The 19046-nt window shown below is 45.1% G+C and overlaps 1 protein-coding gene across 7 annotated transcripts in view; it reads left to right on the forward strand.

Moving 5' to 3' along the window:
* The window catches only part of erc2 (ELKS/RAB6-interacting/CAST family member 2), a 272071-nt gene that overhangs the window by 6357 nt on the left and 246668 nt on the right, over window positions 1-19046 (forward strand). For all 7 annotated transcript variants that reach the window (XM_066697715.1, XM_066697717.1, XM_066697716.1 and 4 more), the window contains exon 2: window positions 787-1585. In XM_066697715.1, coding sequence (XP_066553812.1) covers window positions 932-1585 — 654 coding nt within the window. In that variant the 5' untranslated portion in view covers window positions 787-931. The remainder of the gene's footprint in view (window positions 1-786; window positions 1586-19046) is intronic.

Consider the following 19046-nt stretch of genomic DNA (forward strand, 5'->3'; position numbering starts at 1 on the left):
AAGAAAGTACCAGCTGTGTTTGATAGGGTAAAAAGACACTGCCTTGCTAAAATCGTGCTGGAAGTTGGTTCATTCATTTTACTTGTCATACTGTTTAAGAAAGTCGTGCTTTACTTAAAATCGTGTCTATTGGTTTCAAACGGCTCTACTGTCAGATGCGTCCTCTTATCGCTGTTCTCTGTGTTTGTCCTTCTTGAGATCGATTGCTGTTGTTCCGAGACTTGTTGTGAACACGAGAAATGTCTCTGTCAGAGATGCTGGTTTGGATAACCGGTCAGCTGCCAAGCCTGTGAGAGGCAGTCGGCAGGACACAGAAACAGAAAAGTTCAACTCGGTGTCTGGTTGGCGCCACCCACGAGCGCCGTAGAGAGAGGAGCTCAATTAGCTAGCCGGACTCTCTCTCGACCTGATGGATGTAATCGTCTGGTGCAGCGTGGGATATAGAATCTGTCTCCACGTCGTTGAAGACATGGGTGTGTCATCAGGGACTCTCCGGGCGATGAGACGAATCTGGCCATGCCTACATGATGGCCTGCCAGATCCACTTTGCGCTGCACTGTTGGCGTTTCTCTGAAAACCCCCGCTCGAAAACGAACAAAGCCACGAGCGAGTGACTCATTCGAGAGATCACGCAATGTGCTTGTCTTGTGGCGTGAACCTCCGGGGCCTTGGCCAGCGTTTTATTAGTGTGCATTTATTTTTAAAGTAGTCTTCCCGTCACCTTTACTCTCCAGATATGTCTGTACCCTGTAAATATATGTTTTCTTTATCTCGTCTCTCTTCCAGATCTAAAAACAAGGCCTTCTGGATTTGCCAGCGCCGAGGATGCAATAACCAGCCCCTGCAGGAAGCGCAGGGCGGACACACCGACATCAGCGTCTCGCTCCAGTCTCCAGCATCGTCTCACTCCTGCGGGGGAATCGGCCCAGACATGTACGGAAGCGCCAGGACGGTCGGGCACCTGGAGGGCAGCCCCTCGCGCTCCCCCCGCCTGCCGCGCTCCCCCAGGCTAGGCCACCGGCGGACGAGCAGCGGGGGCGGAGGAGGAGGAGGAGCGGGGAAGACGCTGTCCATGGAGAACATCCAGTCTCTCAACGCCGCCTACGCCACCTCCGGGCCGATGTACCTGAGCGACCACGAAGGGGTGGGCTCCACCACGTTCCCCAAAGGCACCATGACGCTAGGGAGGGCCACCAGCCGGGCCACGTACGGGGGGCGGGTCACCGCCATGGGCAGCAGCCCCAACATCGCCTCGGCTGGCCTCCCCCACTCCGAGCTCCTCTCGTACGGCGAGCACGGCACGCTCTCCTCGGGCATGCACCACCACCAGGTGCCGTCTGCGCTGCGGCAGGTGAGGGACAACACCATGCTGGACCTGCAGACCCAGCTGAAGGACCTGCAGAGGGAGAACGAGCTCCTGCGCAAGGAGCTGGACATCAAGGACAGCAAGCTGGGCTCCTCCATGAACAGCATCAAGACCTTCTGGAGCCCCGAGCTGAAGAAGGAGAGGGTCCTGCGCAAGGAGGAGGCCGCCCGGATGTCCGTCCTCAAGGAGCAGATGAGGGTGACCCACGAGGAAAACCAGGTAGGGTGTTGCCCCGAAACGAAATGCGCCCGCAGTTGCACCTTGTCTAGTCAAGTGCACGCTGTCCTTATGGGTTTCTTTTCTGTTTGCGGCTGGCTTCCTCTTTATTTGACACTGTTCTTGTTTTTTTATATATATTTCTGTGTTTTTATCGAGGAAGAAATCCTGAATTTGTTTGGGAATGTTTTGGGAAAACCCTTGTAAAATGCACTGGCGTGGTCTCGGGCTTTTGATCGGAGCCTCTGCGGCTGCGCAGTGAATAAGGTTGCCTTTGGTTTGACTTCCACCGTGTGGCACCGCGGATTGAAAATGTGGTGACCAAACGAAGAGGTTGAAGCTACAGGCTAGTCAGTGGTTAGTGAAGCTACAAGGTTAGTCAACGGTTGGTTGCAGATCTTAAAACAGATTAAAACAACCTTCAGTCACAAACTACCAGCCTGTATCTCGACTGTAACATGTTATTGTGTCAGAGGTTTGCGTCTTCTATGAGGCAAATTAATCAGAGTTTTGATATAATTCGGGCACCAGAGTTATTACGATTGTTGTTAATATGAAGTCTGTCTTCATGAACAAGTCATCAATATGCAGCACATATATATTATATATTCTCTACTCGAGGGAAGATTAATTTCTATGAGGCAGGCGGACCGGAAAACCATCAGCAACTGAAGAAAAACCGAATAACCCAATCAGTACATTTTTTGCAGACAGATATAAGTTTTTATGGGAACTCGGAGGAAGCGTGGCTGGTGTTCTGCAGTATCTAGCATCAAGATGTTTATTAGGGCCGTCTGCTGTGCCTTTACTTCTCTTACAGGAACTAAACAACTCCTTCCTGCCAAGTGCACAGATCTGCGCTGGTCTGTTGTGCGGGTAGTAACCAGGCCCGAGCCTGTTCAGCTTTTGAAATGTGAAGGTCTGGACTGTGCCAACTGCCACTCGACCAGCAAATGAGCTAATTTATGTAATGATTAAGTATAAATAATTGTAGCCTAAGTCCTCACTTATCCCGTATTTGATTTGAGTTTGATTTTCTGAATGTTTCCCTCCTTGGCATTGGTGCAATTTTCTTAATTTTCCACATTTTCTTGATTGGTCATGAGTGGGAGTTTTATATGTCATTATAAGATCATTTTTAAAACCAACAACAGAGGCTGAGAAATGTTAATAGAAAACTGCTGTCTAATGTGAGCTATTAAAGACCTATATATTGTATATTGTATATCTGTTTTTAACTGTTGCTGTGTGCGCTTGAAAGTGACTAGACTAAAAGGTGATTTTCATTATCGAACGGTTGCGATTGGCGCTCTTTCTTCTCGTTGCCTATATCGGGTCCTGTGTTGTACGTATTCGCCTGGCTGTACAGTTTCACACAGCGAGACGGACCCGTTCACTGTAAAGCTCTTTTAAACGTCACATCGGTGGCATACAAAGCTGAAGAAAGACATTGCTGATCCATTGTGCCAAAAGAATAGCGTCTAGCTCAGTACTGTGCCAGTTATGTATTCCGTTCTCATGGAAACAACATGACCTATCGGAGGCGCACGCAGCGATCAACATTTCTGTCGTTTTGGCAGTTGGAGTAGGATTAACATTTTATTTTTATTTTTTTGGGAGAAAATTTGAATTAATTCCATCATCCCGATTTTTATTTTTTTGGAAGAAACCAGCCAAACATTTATGTGGGCAGTGAAATGATAGTTGCTTTATACTCCGGCACACTACATATATCATATTCTGACATCCTGAAACAGCTATTGGTTTGTCCTCGTTACTTTAAATTGGATAATAACCTCTCGGTGGTTTTGCTTTTATTCTGGCCCTGATTACAAATAACAGGACAACTCTACTTGTGTTTAGAGAAACAAAATGAAGAGAATGCACTTAAAACACTGTAGTTAAAAAGGCCAGAATGAGGAAGATACCTTCTCAAACAAACCTAAAGATTCTGTTTTCTGTCATTGCTGTTTTTGTTCAGCACTAATGAAAGTAAAGAAAGTTGAAGCTTTAAATTGCTGTGGATGTGAGACATTGGTTGTACTTTTGTGGAAAACTACTACTAGAACATAAGAACATAAAACGGAGTCCAGTCGAGAGGAGCCCATTCGCCCCATCCTGCTCGTTTGGTGTCCATTAATAACTGAGTGATCCAAGGATCCTATCCAGTCTGTTTTTGAATGTTCCCAAATTGTCTCTTCAGCCACATCGCTGGGGAGTTTGTTCAGATGGTGATGCCTCTCTGTGTGAAGACGTGTCTCCTGTTTTCTGTCTTGTTCTACTAATAAGATATGGTTTCAAGTTTATTTATGCATTTGTAGTACAGAGCTCACGTGATGCCCAGCCCCGGTCCTGTCGGTTAATCTAACGCAGTCAGCCTGGTCAGGTGATGTGACAGAGACTTTGACACACTCGGCACAGCGTTCACCAGGGGGAGCCCATCGCTAGCAGACAGCTGCCTCACTGATGGCTCTCCTGAGTGGCAGGTCTGACTATCTCTGCGCGAGGGTTTGAAACACACAGGGCCTGGTCGGAGAGCGAAGAACGGTACCGGCAGGGAGGAAATCTTCAGCCTCCATGCCATGGAGTTCAGAACACGATCGAAACTGAACTAATGAGACGCCTTCAGTCGTACTGTACGCAGCCTTCGGTCTCAGAGGAAGACTTCAGCTGTCATGTCTGGGTGTCAGCTCTTATTATAATAAGAAAACTTGCTGAATTTAAAACTGATATTTCACACCTTAAATAGAATTCCACTGGATTGCAGCGACGCTTTGAATCTACTAATTTGATGTCTTCAGTCTTTACTGAACATTTTGAACGTTGGGTTGTGAAAAACGGCAAATCTTTTCAATGAGTTTTGGTGCAAAGTATGATCTTTATTTAGATGTGTTTTGGATGTTTTAAGAAATAAAGCCTCTCATCTTGCTGCAGTCACTTTGATTTGAATTTAAAACCATTTTCCATACATTCTCTTTGATTGTACATTAATTCACTTGAGACTTTAGTCATCTAAGCCAAGCTTGAGATGCCCCAAGATTTAACAAAACATTGCATGGTTTTAACATTCAACCTAGATCTTTTTTTTTTATCTTTGATGAATGAATTATAAATATCACTATTGCACTATTCTGTTTGAGTATACACTCACCTAAAGGATTATTAGGAACACCTGTTCAATTTCTCATTAATGCAATTATCTAACCAACCAATCACATGGCAGTTGCTTCAATGCATTTAGGGGTGTGGTCCTGGTCAAGACAATCTCCTGAACTCCAAACTGAATGTCTGAATGGGAAAGAAAGGTGATTTAAGCAATTTTGAGCGTGGCATGGTTGTTGGTGCCAGACGGGCCGGTCTGAGTATTTCACAATCTGCTCAGTTACTGGGATTTTCACGCACAACCATTTCTAGGGTTTACAAACAATGGTGTGAAAAGGGAAAAACATCCAGTATGCGGCAGTCCTGTGGGCGAAAATGCCTTGTTGATGCTAGAGGTCAGAGGAGAATGGGCCGACTGATTCAAGCTGATAGAAGAGCAACTTTGACTGAAATAACCACTCGTTACAACCGAGGTATGCAGCAAAGCATTTGTGAAGCCACAACACGTACAACCTTGAGGCGGATGGGCTACAACAGCAGAAGACCCCACTGGGTACCACTCATCTCCACTACAAATAGGAAAAAGAGGCTACAATTTGCACAAGCTCACCAAAATTGGACAGTTGAAGACTGGAAAAATGTTGCCTGGTCTGATGAGTCTCGATTTCTGTTGAGGCATTCAGATGGTAGAGTCAGAATTTGGCGTAAACAGAATGAGAACATGGATCCATCATGACTTGTTACCACTGTGCAGGCTGGTGGTGGTGGTGTAATGGTGTGGGGGATGTTTTCTTGGCACACTTTAGGCCCCTTAGTGCCAATTGGGTATCGTTTAAATGCCACGGCCTACCTGAGCATTGTTTCTGACCATGTCCATCCGTTTATGACCACCATGTACCCATCCTCTGATGGCTACTTCCAGCAGGATAATGCACCATGTCACAAAGGTCGAATCATTTCAAATTGGTTTCTTGAACATGACAATGAGTTCACTGTACTAAACTGGCCCCCACAGTCACCAGATCTCAACCCAATAGAGCATCTTTGGGATGTGGTGGAACGGGAGCTTCGTGCCCTGGATGTGCATCCCACAAATCTCCATCAACTGCAAGATGCTATCCTATCAATATGGGCCAACATTTCTAAAGAATGCTTTCAGCACCTTGTTGAATCAATGCCATGTAGAATTAAGGCAGTTCTGAAGGCGAAAGGGGGTCAAACACAGTATTAGTATGGTGTTCCTAATAATCCTTTAGGTGAGTGTATATGCATGGTTTTAATACATTTTGTTCTTGATAGTGACACGCAGTCGCCACCTGATGTAGAAATAAAATTAGAAGGCGTTTATAAAAGGTGTCGTAGTCGAGACACAGAGTTTCTTCACAAAGGGAACAGGTGAACGTCAGCTATTAAGACATGCTGTGTTTTTCTAAGAGTAATGAGAAAATGTGAAAGTTCGTTAACAAGAAATTATCTTGCTTATCTTCTTCTGAGTTTTATTTAGTTTGGGGTTTTTGCCTTTTTCTGTCGATGTTCAAAGCATTTCGCCTGCCAAGCCACGCTTTGACTTTATAATTGCTCACTTAACGTGTTATGTATTTAACTATCGTGGTCCAATGAAAGGGGAGTGATGCAGTGTATCGATCAGTAGATACAGCCGTGGATAAAGGCATGCATCATTGGCATCATTTCCAAATTTGAAGATAAAATATGTGACTGAAATCCCTTTTTGACAAATATTGAAATAAAATTTGCTGTGCCTAGTTACTGAGCATTTTGAACACTGCGTTTCAGATGGAAACCCCAGCGTTGTGCCTTTTGTTGACCTTGTAGACACGTGAACAAAGAGAAGTTTATCCAAGCCGCTACAAAGCAGATATAGCTCCAAGGCAGCTGCTCTGTAATGCACTGTTTACTGCTTCAGAAACTACACAGTGCAAAAGAAAACCATGACAAGAAAGAATAAACATGGAATAAAAATAATCATGAGTGAGTTCAAGATTGTGATTGTGTGTATTTGTTTTTTGCTCTGCTTGTGCAGTAAATCTTTTATTTATTTATTTCTGTTCTCCAGAGAGAATCTGTAGTGACAGATGGTTCAAAAGGACATACTGAAATTGTTCTGCTGCAGCTCTCTGTTATGTGGCTCCAGAAACAATCATAAAGATATTAGCAACGACAGGAAAAGCAGATTGGTCTTAATGTTGTGATTCCTCAGTTGTCCTCATTAGCGCCGCATCGTTTTCCTCTGGCGTTATCGGGAAACATTTCCTCGGTTTGGAGAAGGCTTTCCAGGCTCCTTTTTAATTTGCCACATTACCGCATGCACTTCTAGTTCTGTAGGAAATTGTGTGTCATGGTTCTGTAGAATCCCAGGCGTGACTTTTAACATGCACGCATGATGTTTGTAGGACCCCCCACACATCCCCAGACTGTATTACCAGATCAACAGGGACATGGACCCGGGGACACAAATGGAAATTGGGCTTCAAGGCATTCAAGACAGAAAACAGGAGACACTTCTTCACACAGAGAGGTGTCACAATCTGAACAAACTCCCCAGCGATGTGGCTGAAGAGACAATTTGGGAAGATTCAAAAACAGACTGGATAGGATCCTTGATCACTTAGTTATTAATGGACACCAAACGAGCACGTTGGGGCGAATGGGCTCCTCTTGTCAACTTTCTTATGTTCTTATGAAAGTGTCAAGCCTGCCTCTGCTAGTGATGGATTGTACCAGAGGTGTATTCGTTTTGTGTGTGTGTGTGTGTGTAAAGACCACCCGTACATACTGTGGTACAACATTGTTCTGCTAGTAGTGTTGGGAAACACCCAGATGAGTAAAGCACTGACTCGAGCAGAAAACCGTCTCCTCCTCTCACCCACAGTTGACAGCATGTTCTCAATGTATGCGTAAAAAAAAAGAGAGAAAAAGGCCGGCTGTCAAGCTTAGGATTTGCATCCGGCAGTGGAGCTTCCCTGTGGTCTGCGTTAGCGGTGCCGTTCATTCAGGTTCTCCAAGAATGACTGCGGATTAGAAATCTTTCTGAGCTCTAGTTTTGATAGCATATCCTTAAATGACAGCCGAGTCATGCCTGCCTCTCGGCCTCGTTGTTAGAGAGCTCCTTTATTGAAACGCCAGGGAGAAACTGGGTGCTTCTCCCCAGGGAGGTGTTGCTTTTGGTCTCCAATGGCTGCTTCTCGTCAGCGCTCATAGTGGTGTGCCTGTAAGGGAGAGCTGTGGGACACGCGGCCGGGTGAGCTGAGCAGTGGCTCGTGCTGCGGTTGAATTATGGATGTCGGTTGATCTCGATGAATGCTGAGAGCGGGTATTGTTGCTGTCTCGCCCACCGGAGAGATGGCAGTGGGCTGGCTTTTGCACAGTCAGCTTCTCCGAGTCGCTTTAGGGAAATGCTTCTAGCTCGCCCTCCTGCTATATCTGAAGTGTCATCCATTATAGATAAACCAGAAGAGTTCATGTCTCATCACAGAAGTCTATTGTTTTTTTGGGGGGAGAAAGGACAGCAATATCCTCTCTTCATCCTTTTGTTCTGAAGGTATAACACTGATCTTTAAAAAAATGCGTAATATATGGTAATATAGCTGTAAAACTGGCAGTATTTTCTAATAATCTGCACTTAGTGAAAACAGCTCTGTAACAGTTAAAGTAATGAAACAGTCAGAATTAAAACAACACGTTTTTATTTTTTAAGTGACTGTCATTGAAATAATGCTTAGTCATACTTCTGCCAATCTTATGACTCAGTATTTTGGGAAACCATTGCAAGTTTATTAAAGGAAGTACAGTTCATATTTTCTTTATAATTAGAGTAAAACATTAATTGATCTGTTTTACTTAGAGCAGTATAAGTAATTGGCAGAACTGACAGGCGCTATATCTCTCTCGTCTTGAAGGCTGCCTATGGCTGACCCAGCCTTTTCTACCGAACTTTTGGGCTGGCCTGAATGATGGAAACGCAATCAGGCCCTGAGTAAATTACTCACCGCTGACTCCACCACAGTCTCTGTTTGCAGGGGACTGTGAATCACGAAATGGGATTGTCAACACGGACCCATAGCCCTGTGTGTAGCCTTGGCTTTCCACATTACCTTATTCCCCAAACTAGAGCGATTTCATAGCTCCAAGACTGCAGACTGACTTCATTTTCTAAAATGGCCACAGTGCTCGGCACCAGTTAGTGGCAGTTACAGTTCCCATATTTAAAATTGAAAACAGAGGTAATGGGAATGGATGTTAATTAGGCTTCTTGTCGCCATGAGCAGCAGTAGCAGACCAGCTTTCTGGCTCCACTGCATGGAAATAATATTCCTTTATTGTCTCTGGTCTTCCTGTGTGTTTATATAGCCTGGATTTAAAGGTCTTTCTGTGCAGTTCGGTTGCCGGTGAATGTATTTCTGTCTGTATCTTCGGGGACGTGCCCCTGTGACAAACCGAATAAACGCAGTGTGGTGTCGGCTAACGACAGACTGTTTGATGAGCTCCAGTTCTGTTACATTCGCTCATATTTTTTTCAGAGCAGCTACATTGTTTATTTACGTCTCCCCAAAGAGAAACAACCAAACAAAACAGATGCCTGCCAGTGGTGCCACTGGGAAGTAGACTACAGTACTCTCTTATAAGAGGAGTTTGTTAGGTCATTGTCAACTACAATACAATAACTACACAACTTGCCCACTATGTAGCCTTTGAAGCTACTGGATCAAAACTCGATTGCTGTAAACAGGGTATAATAGTGACTTGTGTGACGGGAAAGGGAAGGCCTTGATTTGTTTGTCTCCTGGAGGGATATTTGGATGTCCGCCCCCAACTTCCCAAGTGTACAAAGTCAAGACGTATCTTGAGAATTGTGTTTGTTTGTCAGTTGGCTTATTCATTGTAACCCTTACATTGAATACTATGGCAGTTCAGAGCTTGTTTACTAAGAGTGCTCCAACAGAAGAGAAAACTTTTTTTTTTTTTCATAAGATTTAGAAAGGATACCAACACCAAAAAGTGCACAAAACAAACTTGAGCCCAGGCGTGAACTCCATCTGAAAGAGAGCCTCTGTGTCATGTGGCGATATTGGGACAGTGATTTAGCTGCTGGAGGCCAGATATATATTTAATTTCTCTAATATGAAGTATAATATTTAATTAACTGTTATTACTGCTCAACGGTTATTACCTACCGGATAATCAACCTTGCCTTCGGCTGTAGGGCAGCTGTCTGTCACTGCGGCAGATTGCGTGCCACGGGACGGCGTTTCAATTGAGAAACGGACCGTTTTGGCTGCAGCCGGTTATAGATATTCCAGCAGCTTCCAGAGAGGAGATGGGTGGAGGCTGGGGGTGCATGAACACTTCGGAGTGTCACGATTTACTCGCCTTTCTGAATAGATAATTACTAGGCGCTCTTTGCCTGTGTTGTTTGAGATCAGTGGGTTAGAGTTAGAGGTAAGTTACACTCGAGCATCAGAACAGCTATGCTCTGCTTTGTTTGTTTCTCCTTATCTTGACTCTTACGCTTTCTGTTGAACCACTCCTCTATTTGAACTGCCGTTTTTTAATTATCTGGCTTTTGCCTTCATCCATGGGTTACAACAGAGCATTCTTCACCTCAAAATAGTTGCCACTGAGGGTTAATCTCTATTTATGTTGTACCAATAGGACGGATGTTCATATAAGAAAAAAACTATACATTCATATTTGTGTCATATGATCACAGGCAGGAGTTTACACAGCTCCCCACAGGAGTTTACATGACACTCTACATGTACATTACACTGAAATGAGAGGACGACAAAAAAACGAAACACAGTCGGTTAACAGGCGTTGATGTCGGTACCGACTGCCCAGTTTTGTAAACGTGAAGAGCGCTCGTCTGGATGATACCTCTGTGAAATAGGAGCCGTATCAAAATCAGAGCCATCGCTTCGATCTGAACCTGATCGTATGACTGAAATAAACATTGCAGTGCTGCTAATTAATGAAAATCCTCCCGTCCTCCTTTTAATTAAATGCCAGGAAATGTTAATGGCGCATTGAGGGCCGCTACAAAGACTAATCAGTCTCAATCCCAGCCTTGGCGGCTGCGTTGGAAAGCACTGTATCGCTCTCAATCAGTGGCATTCTCCCGTTTCCCAGAGAGCGTGACATCACCGACGGCACTGTCAATGCCATTGATTGTAGATAAACGGAGTCATTTGAAAGATGTTTCTTATTGGTGCCGTGAGGAACGTGGGCACTTCACGTCTCAATATTTCGGCAACTACGTCTGTTGGCAGGGCGGTAAACACAGCTCCCCCATGACCGTGTTTTTCTCGCAGGTGTCTCTCGTGCCCAGGTGCTCCGCAGCTTTGTTGGCAGCTTCCTCAGCGCCCTCCGAAGTGGGAGCTGGGTCCGTGCGAGTCTAAATCCATGACCCAGTTATGTCAGTCCGGGGATGACAGAGACGTGCGGTGAGGAGATGAAGGAAAGATAAAGGACAGAAAAATGCATCGCTTTCTCCCCCTGCTGGGGCCCATATGGGACCTTTTCCAGGTTTTCTCTGAGAATTCGTGTTGAGTGTGTATGAAAGGTATCCAACAGCGTTTGGGGCTGAATGCCGATATGCTGCTATATCCTTAACCCTGCCTTCCCCGACTGGCACCTGTGTCCATTTCTACCAGCCGGGGATGGCAGGGTTAAGGCAGGGTTGCAGGATTTCCACCGAGAAGCTTTGGAAAATGTGTTTGTTTTTCCTCATTCCTGGTGGCCTTTCTTCTGCCTTCAGCACGAAGCATGAGGCCCGTTTCCCGTCCTTATATAACCTTGTGATAATTAAACAGATAATTAAAGCCCAAAGATTCAAAAGACCACAGAGTAATTATGGGCTCGGGTGACACCTGCTTGAGACCGAGATTGCTGCTGTGTGCTCGGCTCCGGAAAACTGATTGGAGATTAAGGAACGGAGAACTGTCAGTTTTAATCCCTGCCCTCGCGTTTCACAAATGAGGCTGCGGCTCCCGACGCTTGAAAGCGGCAGAATTAATTTAATAAATGGTGAAAAGCACCACTGGAAAGTACGGGCGATTGCCGGTGAGGCGTCGAGAGTGTCCCCGGCTTTTTTAGGGGGAAGAGTGCTCAATTAAATGTCTTTTTCTTGTGTGCTGATGAGGAGGAAAGTTGCGGTGGAGCCTCGACTGAAAGGACTGTGACGGGAGGGGAGGATATTTCCGAGTGGCTGGCCTTTTCTCGCTCGCTTCCTAATGAAGTGACGAAGCCCTTCAGAGAGGCTTTCTTCTTTAGCTTTTATCCAGTGTGTGCTGCTGAGTAATGCCCTGGTTTCTAAGACCGAGGTTTTATATAGAAAGCGTGTGACTCTCCTCAGCCTGCCGCGATGCCCAGGGCAAGCTTTGGAGAGTTATAGCTGAAAAGACTTCACGATCATTTAAAAAAATATCTATTTTGCCCATTTTTCAACTGCCTACAAACTGTGTCGAGTGATACAGTGTGTCCATCAATAAATGACACTCCTTGACAAGCCTCAGCTATAAATCTCGATCAAATGGAAGACGCAAAACTATTTGTCTGCGACGGTTGGATTTCCTTTGGTCACAGAACTTCAACTATGGCCGTAATGATGGCGTCCCAATTAATAGGGCAATTAAATGTCCGAACGTTAACGGTGATGGCATCGGCCTTCGTAGGAGAGAGGGAGATTCGTCCTAGAGCCCGGACACCCACGATCGCGGGGCTGTAGTCTGGCTATCGCGTCCAAAAGGCCAATGGATACAAACGAGCGTGTCGCCTCCCTGCTAGCACTGCGTTACAGAGTTATTTGATTTATATTGTGAGGGATGTAGGTTGTCAAGGGGGCCGCTGAGTTATTAGTGTTTTTTTCTTCTCCCTTTTGAATAATGTTAACCCTGTGATGGACCAGACCGCGTGAAAACCGCTCTGAATATGCTCCCTCGTCTGACTGGATTAATGGCATCTCTTCTCCGGTTCTGCTACGATTCGTTAGGCACACGTCGTTCAATAGACTGGAGGTGCGTCTCCTCTCAATGTCGCAGGTCTCGCTGTTCCTGTGGCCCTCTGTAAATACTAAGTCCCTTGTAGTTTACTTACTTTTGTGTTGTTGTTTCCCCCCAAGTGGGATGACTGTATGAATTAACAAACGAAAATCAAGGCTTTGTTTGATTCGTCCCATTGTTCTTCCCACAGATAATTTTCAGGCTGGAGGGTGTAGGATTAAGAAACGTTGTCTTTGTCTCCTTGTATTGATTTCTCATTCCCTTCTTAAAGCTACAGTATGTAACTGGAAGTTTCCATCATTTGCTTCACATTTACAATGTTAAATATATGTGCTGATCAATGATCGATATGATTCGGCTACATTATTTTAAGGAAATTATGATTTAATATAGTAATGAGCAGGTCTTGTTTCATTGAACCAGGAATCCAATCCAAGACAGTGCAGGCTTAAATCACCAGGTACATTTCTGTTTTCAAAGGAAATTACATTAATAATCACCAGACGGAAACGCTCGGGTCTCGGGGAAAATTAGTCTGTAATACAGGAATTTCACAAAGCGGAACTTGTCTAAAGTTGGATTGCATTTATATTGTACTCAAGCTAAGCCAAAGACCCGCCTCAGTCCTCTGTGCACGTCGAGATCGCGGTGAAGATCTGTGTGCGTCGTCTTCTAGACAACGGCACAATCTCAGTGCTGCATTCAGTACCGAACTAAAGTATAAAAGGAAACCAGTCAATTGAAATCAACCGGGCCCTAATCTATGGATTTCAAGTGTCATGTTTTGAGGGAGCGTGTGATTGGCATTCCTGTAGTCAGCAGTCAATCACACATGCCCTCAAAACTTGACACAACTGTGGCATTGTGTTGAGACAAAACTGCACACTTTAGAGTCCTTTTATTGTCCCGGCACAAGGGGCACCTGTGTGATGATCACGCTGTTTAAGCAGATTCTTGATATGCCTCATCTGTCATGGATTATGTTGGCAAAGGAGAAATGCTCACTAACAGCGATGTCAACACATTTGTGCACAGAATTTGAGAGAAATTAGCTTTTTGTGCGTACGGAAAATGTCTGGGATCTTTCATTTCCGCTCATGAAACACGGGACCGATACTTCACATGCTGTGTTTATATTTTTACTCAGTGTAGATAAAGATACCAATCCCCGACACATCCTGCACCAAGAAGAAGATCCTGCTTCCGATGAACCTCTGAAGGTTGACATACGACGACAGCTTTTGTGGACGGCCTGCCAGAAAGATCAAAGCACGCACATCCGCTACCCAACCGAGCTCAAAATCGTATCAAACGTTACTATTGTGTGATGGCTGAAAAACGTCCACAGGGTGAAGTACAGACCACGGGGTTCTCCGTTTGTTTCCTTGCAAGGATGTGGAATCAAAATGAAAGCAAAATAGCTGTCGAGTCTCAACAGACTGTTCCTACAAAATAAGTTTTTCTCTGGTTATTCTCTCGGTTTCTTCTCTGCAGTCAACGTTAGCTGTTGTGAACTTGTTCTGTTTGACAAGGATAGTCCTTCACATGGACTTACTGCCACATCGCAGGTGCAATAATGAATCTCTCAGCTATAATAGCCGTTTACAGTTGCTTTGCACTGAACATCCATTTGGCATTGTGTGTGAGCTGCTATAGAGAGCTCAGACAGGCCCATTATAAGTTGCTGGCTGGCGGTCTCTTCCCTATAAAAGGGAAAGAATGAGTTTAATGCTGCAGGAAATCAGGATTTAAATCACTTGACATATTCCAGATGTTCGTGGTTTTATTATCTTGTTTGCTTTCATTTTTTGGTCTCCTCTGAGATCAGCCTCTCCTCTCCGCTCTGAGAGATGTAGCCAGTGAAACACAAAGCCGAGATGGAGAGGAGGCCAGAGAGGCCGGGTTGTGGGACAGATCTTTTCAGATGACTTGCATTGTCACCCTCTTTAATTGACTTTCTGAGGAAGATAAGTCACTGAACGAGCAGAAATCGCTTTTCCAGGCTTTTATCGTAGTAAAACAATACAAAGTGCTGGAGTCAGTGAGAGCAGGATCAGCTCCACATTCAGCACTCCTCTTTCTCCTCGCGTCTTCCTCCCCTTCCTTGTCGCCTCCTATCCTCTCGTCCCCTTCTCCTCTCTTCGTCCTCTCCTTCCTTCTCCCCTCCCCTCCTTTCCTCTTCCTCCCCTTCTTCTCCCCCCCTCCCCTCCTCTCCTCTCATCTCATCTCTTCTTCCTCCCTTCTCCCCTCTCGTCTCATCTCCTCGTCTTCCCCTTCCTTCTGCCATTCCTTCTCCCCTCCTCTCGTCTTCACAGTGTGCAGATTGATTTTAATAGATGTCGGTGCACAGTGATTTAACCCTTTATAAAGCACCCTGTCTGTTCAGACGTCAGGGCTTTTAGGTACACAACAGTAAACGCCACCATCGACCCACTTTAGACATGCTGAGCAAAACTGAGAGTTTTTGTGTTTATTTGTGTGTGTTACAACAAAATACACGAGGCTCGCGTCGAGCTGATTAACCCAGTAAAAACTTGGCACAAAAGAAACGTTTTGCCTTAGGAGGATTAAAGTCTTAGACAAAGTGCCTGCCGTTGCCACACCAGTTTGGTATAGAGGTTAGTGTTGTAGTAGGCCACGCTTTTTTCAACAGAGGTCTCTCACAGCTGCTGGGCTAAAATTACACCATGCGAGGATTAGGCCTAGTGCAAAGGACGCAACCCACTGAAAGGGAAAATTAAAACCCAGGCATTTGTCTCGCACCGTCAGAACCGCTGCTGTCGCCTTTGTATTAAATGTAATAAATGCTAAATATACATGCGAGAGGCGATTAAGTTGCTCTTGTACGCGTGGAGCGGGTGATCTGACACTGCGGGGACGTTGTGTGTGTCCGTCACAGCGCTGGACGACACGGCCTGGGTTCTGGTATCTACGCTTAGGTATTTTTTATTGGCTGTGGTGGGACTAGAACATTTGCCATCATTCGAAAAGGAAATGTGGAAACGGCCTCTGTATCACATTCAAGGTGTTGTTTTTGTGTAGTGTGGGTGTGTTGGATTACCTGTGTCAAGCAGCGCCCCGTGGTCGTTTCCCGTTTCTCCACGAGCGTCACCCTGTGATTAGAAATGTCAGAGCGGGTATGTCGGAGCGGGTATGTCAGAGCTGGGGGGAATCTTGCGTGTTTCTTTTCAGGCCGGTGGTCCACAGGGGGTCTGCGTGCCTCTTTCAGCGGGGGCCTTGGCGCGCACACTTTGCTCTGATCTCCATCCCTGACGTTCCTGTCATGTTCCTGCTTCTGAGGGGGTTTTATTAAAAGGTGCCGGCGTGCTTTATTGCGAGAGATTTCCACAGCATCTGAAATTGATCGGCCCGGCGATAAATTGTGTGCCTGAGGTGTAGCAATGCAAATTAAAATTGTTTTACCCCCACATCTTCCTCATAGCAAATATACGGCTACAAATATTAATCATCTGTAATGATCTGTATATAGTTCAGTTGTATACACAACCAGTGTGAGTCTCAAACATCTGATTTGAATGTATTCTATATAAAAGGCCGTACTGAGCAACTCACACCTCCTGTTTTTTCTTCTGGTATTCGTGAAGCTACTTGAAGGACCTGCAGTCAGAGCTAGACTTGTCTGTAGACTTGTGATTATATTATATGTTAGCAAAACAAGTAATCTGTGTCCCGTTTGTTTTCGCTTCTGATACTATTAATACAAATTGAGCGCCCATGGGGTTTCTTTGTGACCGAACAAAACATAGAGTTGCTTTTAATATTCATAACTGCTTTTTAAAAGCCGCCCGAGAGATGGGAAAACAGGGACTTGAAGAGAAATGACAAACGAGAGAAGACTCTTCTGCCCATCTTGATAATGTACTATTGATCCAGCCATTTTGCGAAGGAGCCCAGCAAGTCTGCCTTAACAATATGGCCGGGTAGCTCGTTCCCGGAGACACCCGCAACTCAATTAACCTCCACGTGGCGTGATGGCGGTTTACTGTCTGCTAGACGGAAGCTGTTCACGTTCGACCTCCACACAGTTTGAATAGACGGAATAAGTATCTTCTGTCAGCCTGGTCGAATCTGTCACCGTCAGTAGTGCCGAGCGTATGGCCGATTCTGTTTTTAATTGTCCTGCCTTGCCTTTCATTTCTGTGTCTACGGTTAGGTGATGCTTGTGCTTCGCATTCATTGTAGATCATTATTCGGGGTCTGTCTGTTCACAATGTCTTCTGCACACATTCGGGATCCCCCCACCCACCACAATCATGATTTGTTTGCCTTTCAGAGAAGCAGTTGACAGTCGGACATTGTGGCTGAATTGTAAAGCACCTCACCTGACTGCATTTCTATGAAACAGTTTTAGTGTTGTGACAGCTCATTGAAAACCTCAGTTATGGAGAACAGTATTTTTCCGGGCACCTGTGGTTCGAGGGAAGCCTTTGTGGGTCGTTCAGATGAGTGATCGGCGTGTGCCAGACTTAATAGATGACTAATAGATTAGTGACTCTCTGAAACAATTAGACCCGATCCTCTGAGACCACTGGCTCTTGAGTCTCAGTAGCCTGGTCTGTTTATGCCTCTCCCCCCCACCCCACACCCACCACAGTGCGTAGCCAGCAGAGCGCTGCGTGTGACCCACTAACCCGAGGGCTGCAATTTACTGTTTCAAACTGAATTAGAGCCAGGGGAATCTACTTACCTCCTCTGACGGGGGGGAGCAGGTCCCAGGGGGGTTTGAGGAGCTTTCCCTCTCCTGCACATGATGCAAGAGATTTCACGAGATGTTCCTGCCAGTGGGAAGGGAGACAGATGAGGCGGGCGGTCCCCCTTTCTTGTTTTATAACCTAGACAGCTCAGTGTTGTGCTTGCATTCATAACTGAGCAGTATACAGCAGTGTTCAGTACCTAAAGACTAGGAATAAACCTGTGTTTGGCTCTAATATAGGACTCTCAAGCTGTTTTGTGCTCATATTCTGCGTTTGTTTGCCCGTTTCGAAATGGCCAATGACCACTTTCGAGTGGATTCAAAATATTTCTATGCCTTCCTCGCAACATCTAGCAGGTTTGTGATGCTCTCACAAGTCGGACAACGCCCATCCTTGGATATCTTTAGTTTGTGGAGAGCTGTGAAGTTATGACACAGTGGACATGATGTCACTGCTTCTCGAACTATAATTCACCGGTTTTATATTTTCGTAGCAAGGTAACTGTCTACTGTGTTTTTTTTTTTACCATTCGTTAGATTATGTGAACCTATATGGATAGATCTGCGGTTTTGTCGTGTGTTCGGCTCAGACTTTGCATTTTAATATGTCAGTTGTAGATGTAATTCATCTACACACTGTCAGAAATACCGCAGTCCTGGGGCCTGTCGTTTCAACACTCGATGGCTTTTGGGCGTCGTGCCACCGTCACGTCCCGGATGCTGACTTCAGCGCTTCACGGAAAAGAGGCAAGATGATGAGTTATGAGTCAGTCTTTTAGAATATGAAAATGATGCAAGAACAATCTTAAGAATAATAGTTTTTTTTAACAATTACCAGAATTTGTATTCATTTATTTATTTATTTTCCGACTGGATCTAAATTCCATTCCTGTCACCGGTGTAAAGAGCCCTTACATTATTAATAACAATCGAAGTTTCTCTAGCTGAGTGGTTTCCACAGCAGTAAAGAACCTGGTTGTATTTTCTATCCAATCTGAACAACAGCCTGTTATTGGCGCTAATGACTTAAATACATCCGTGTTTGTTCGACTGGACAATGTTAAAATCATTTAAATCTCCGAAATAGATGAAGATACGTGGGGTGCCACTCGGCTCTTCATCTTATAAGCGTTTGTATTCTCCTCCCCCAATCCTGCCCAAAAACAAAAACAATTAGTGTCCCGTCCAATGAAGTCATCAGTCACATTCGTGTGGAAAAGCGGATGCAGATTCCTATGCTTGTAGAGGTTTTCAGAGACTGGCGGGATTAACACTGTGGTGAAATCAAACCACGCAGGGTTGACCTTGTGTTCAGAAAAGACGCTGCCTTCTCTTTCTCTTCGCTCTTCTTCAGTTTTTGGTCTGAGCTGCCTCCTAAAGCGCACAGCGGCTTGCACGGACCAGACGATTAACTATATTGTAAGGTAGTCATTCAGGACAATTCAAGACGTCGACCGTGCGGGATTGCAGCCTAGGCCTCGGGCCAACCCGTCAACTGGAGGATGACATTTTGAACACATTACATTAATTGTAAATTGCACCTCTGGGTTACAAGGGGAAAATAAGGTATGTAATTATAATTTTTAATTGTTTTTTCAGAGACCTTTCCTTTGATTTTGAAGGAAAAATA

This window comes from Amia ocellicauda, chromosome 3, assembly GCF_036373705.1.
Source record: "Amia ocellicauda isolate fAmiCal2 chromosome 3, fAmiCal2.hap1, whole genome shotgun sequence".
Classification (NCBI taxonomy): domain Eukaryota; kingdom Metazoa; phylum Chordata; class Actinopteri; order Amiiformes; family Amiidae; genus Amia; species Amia ocellicauda.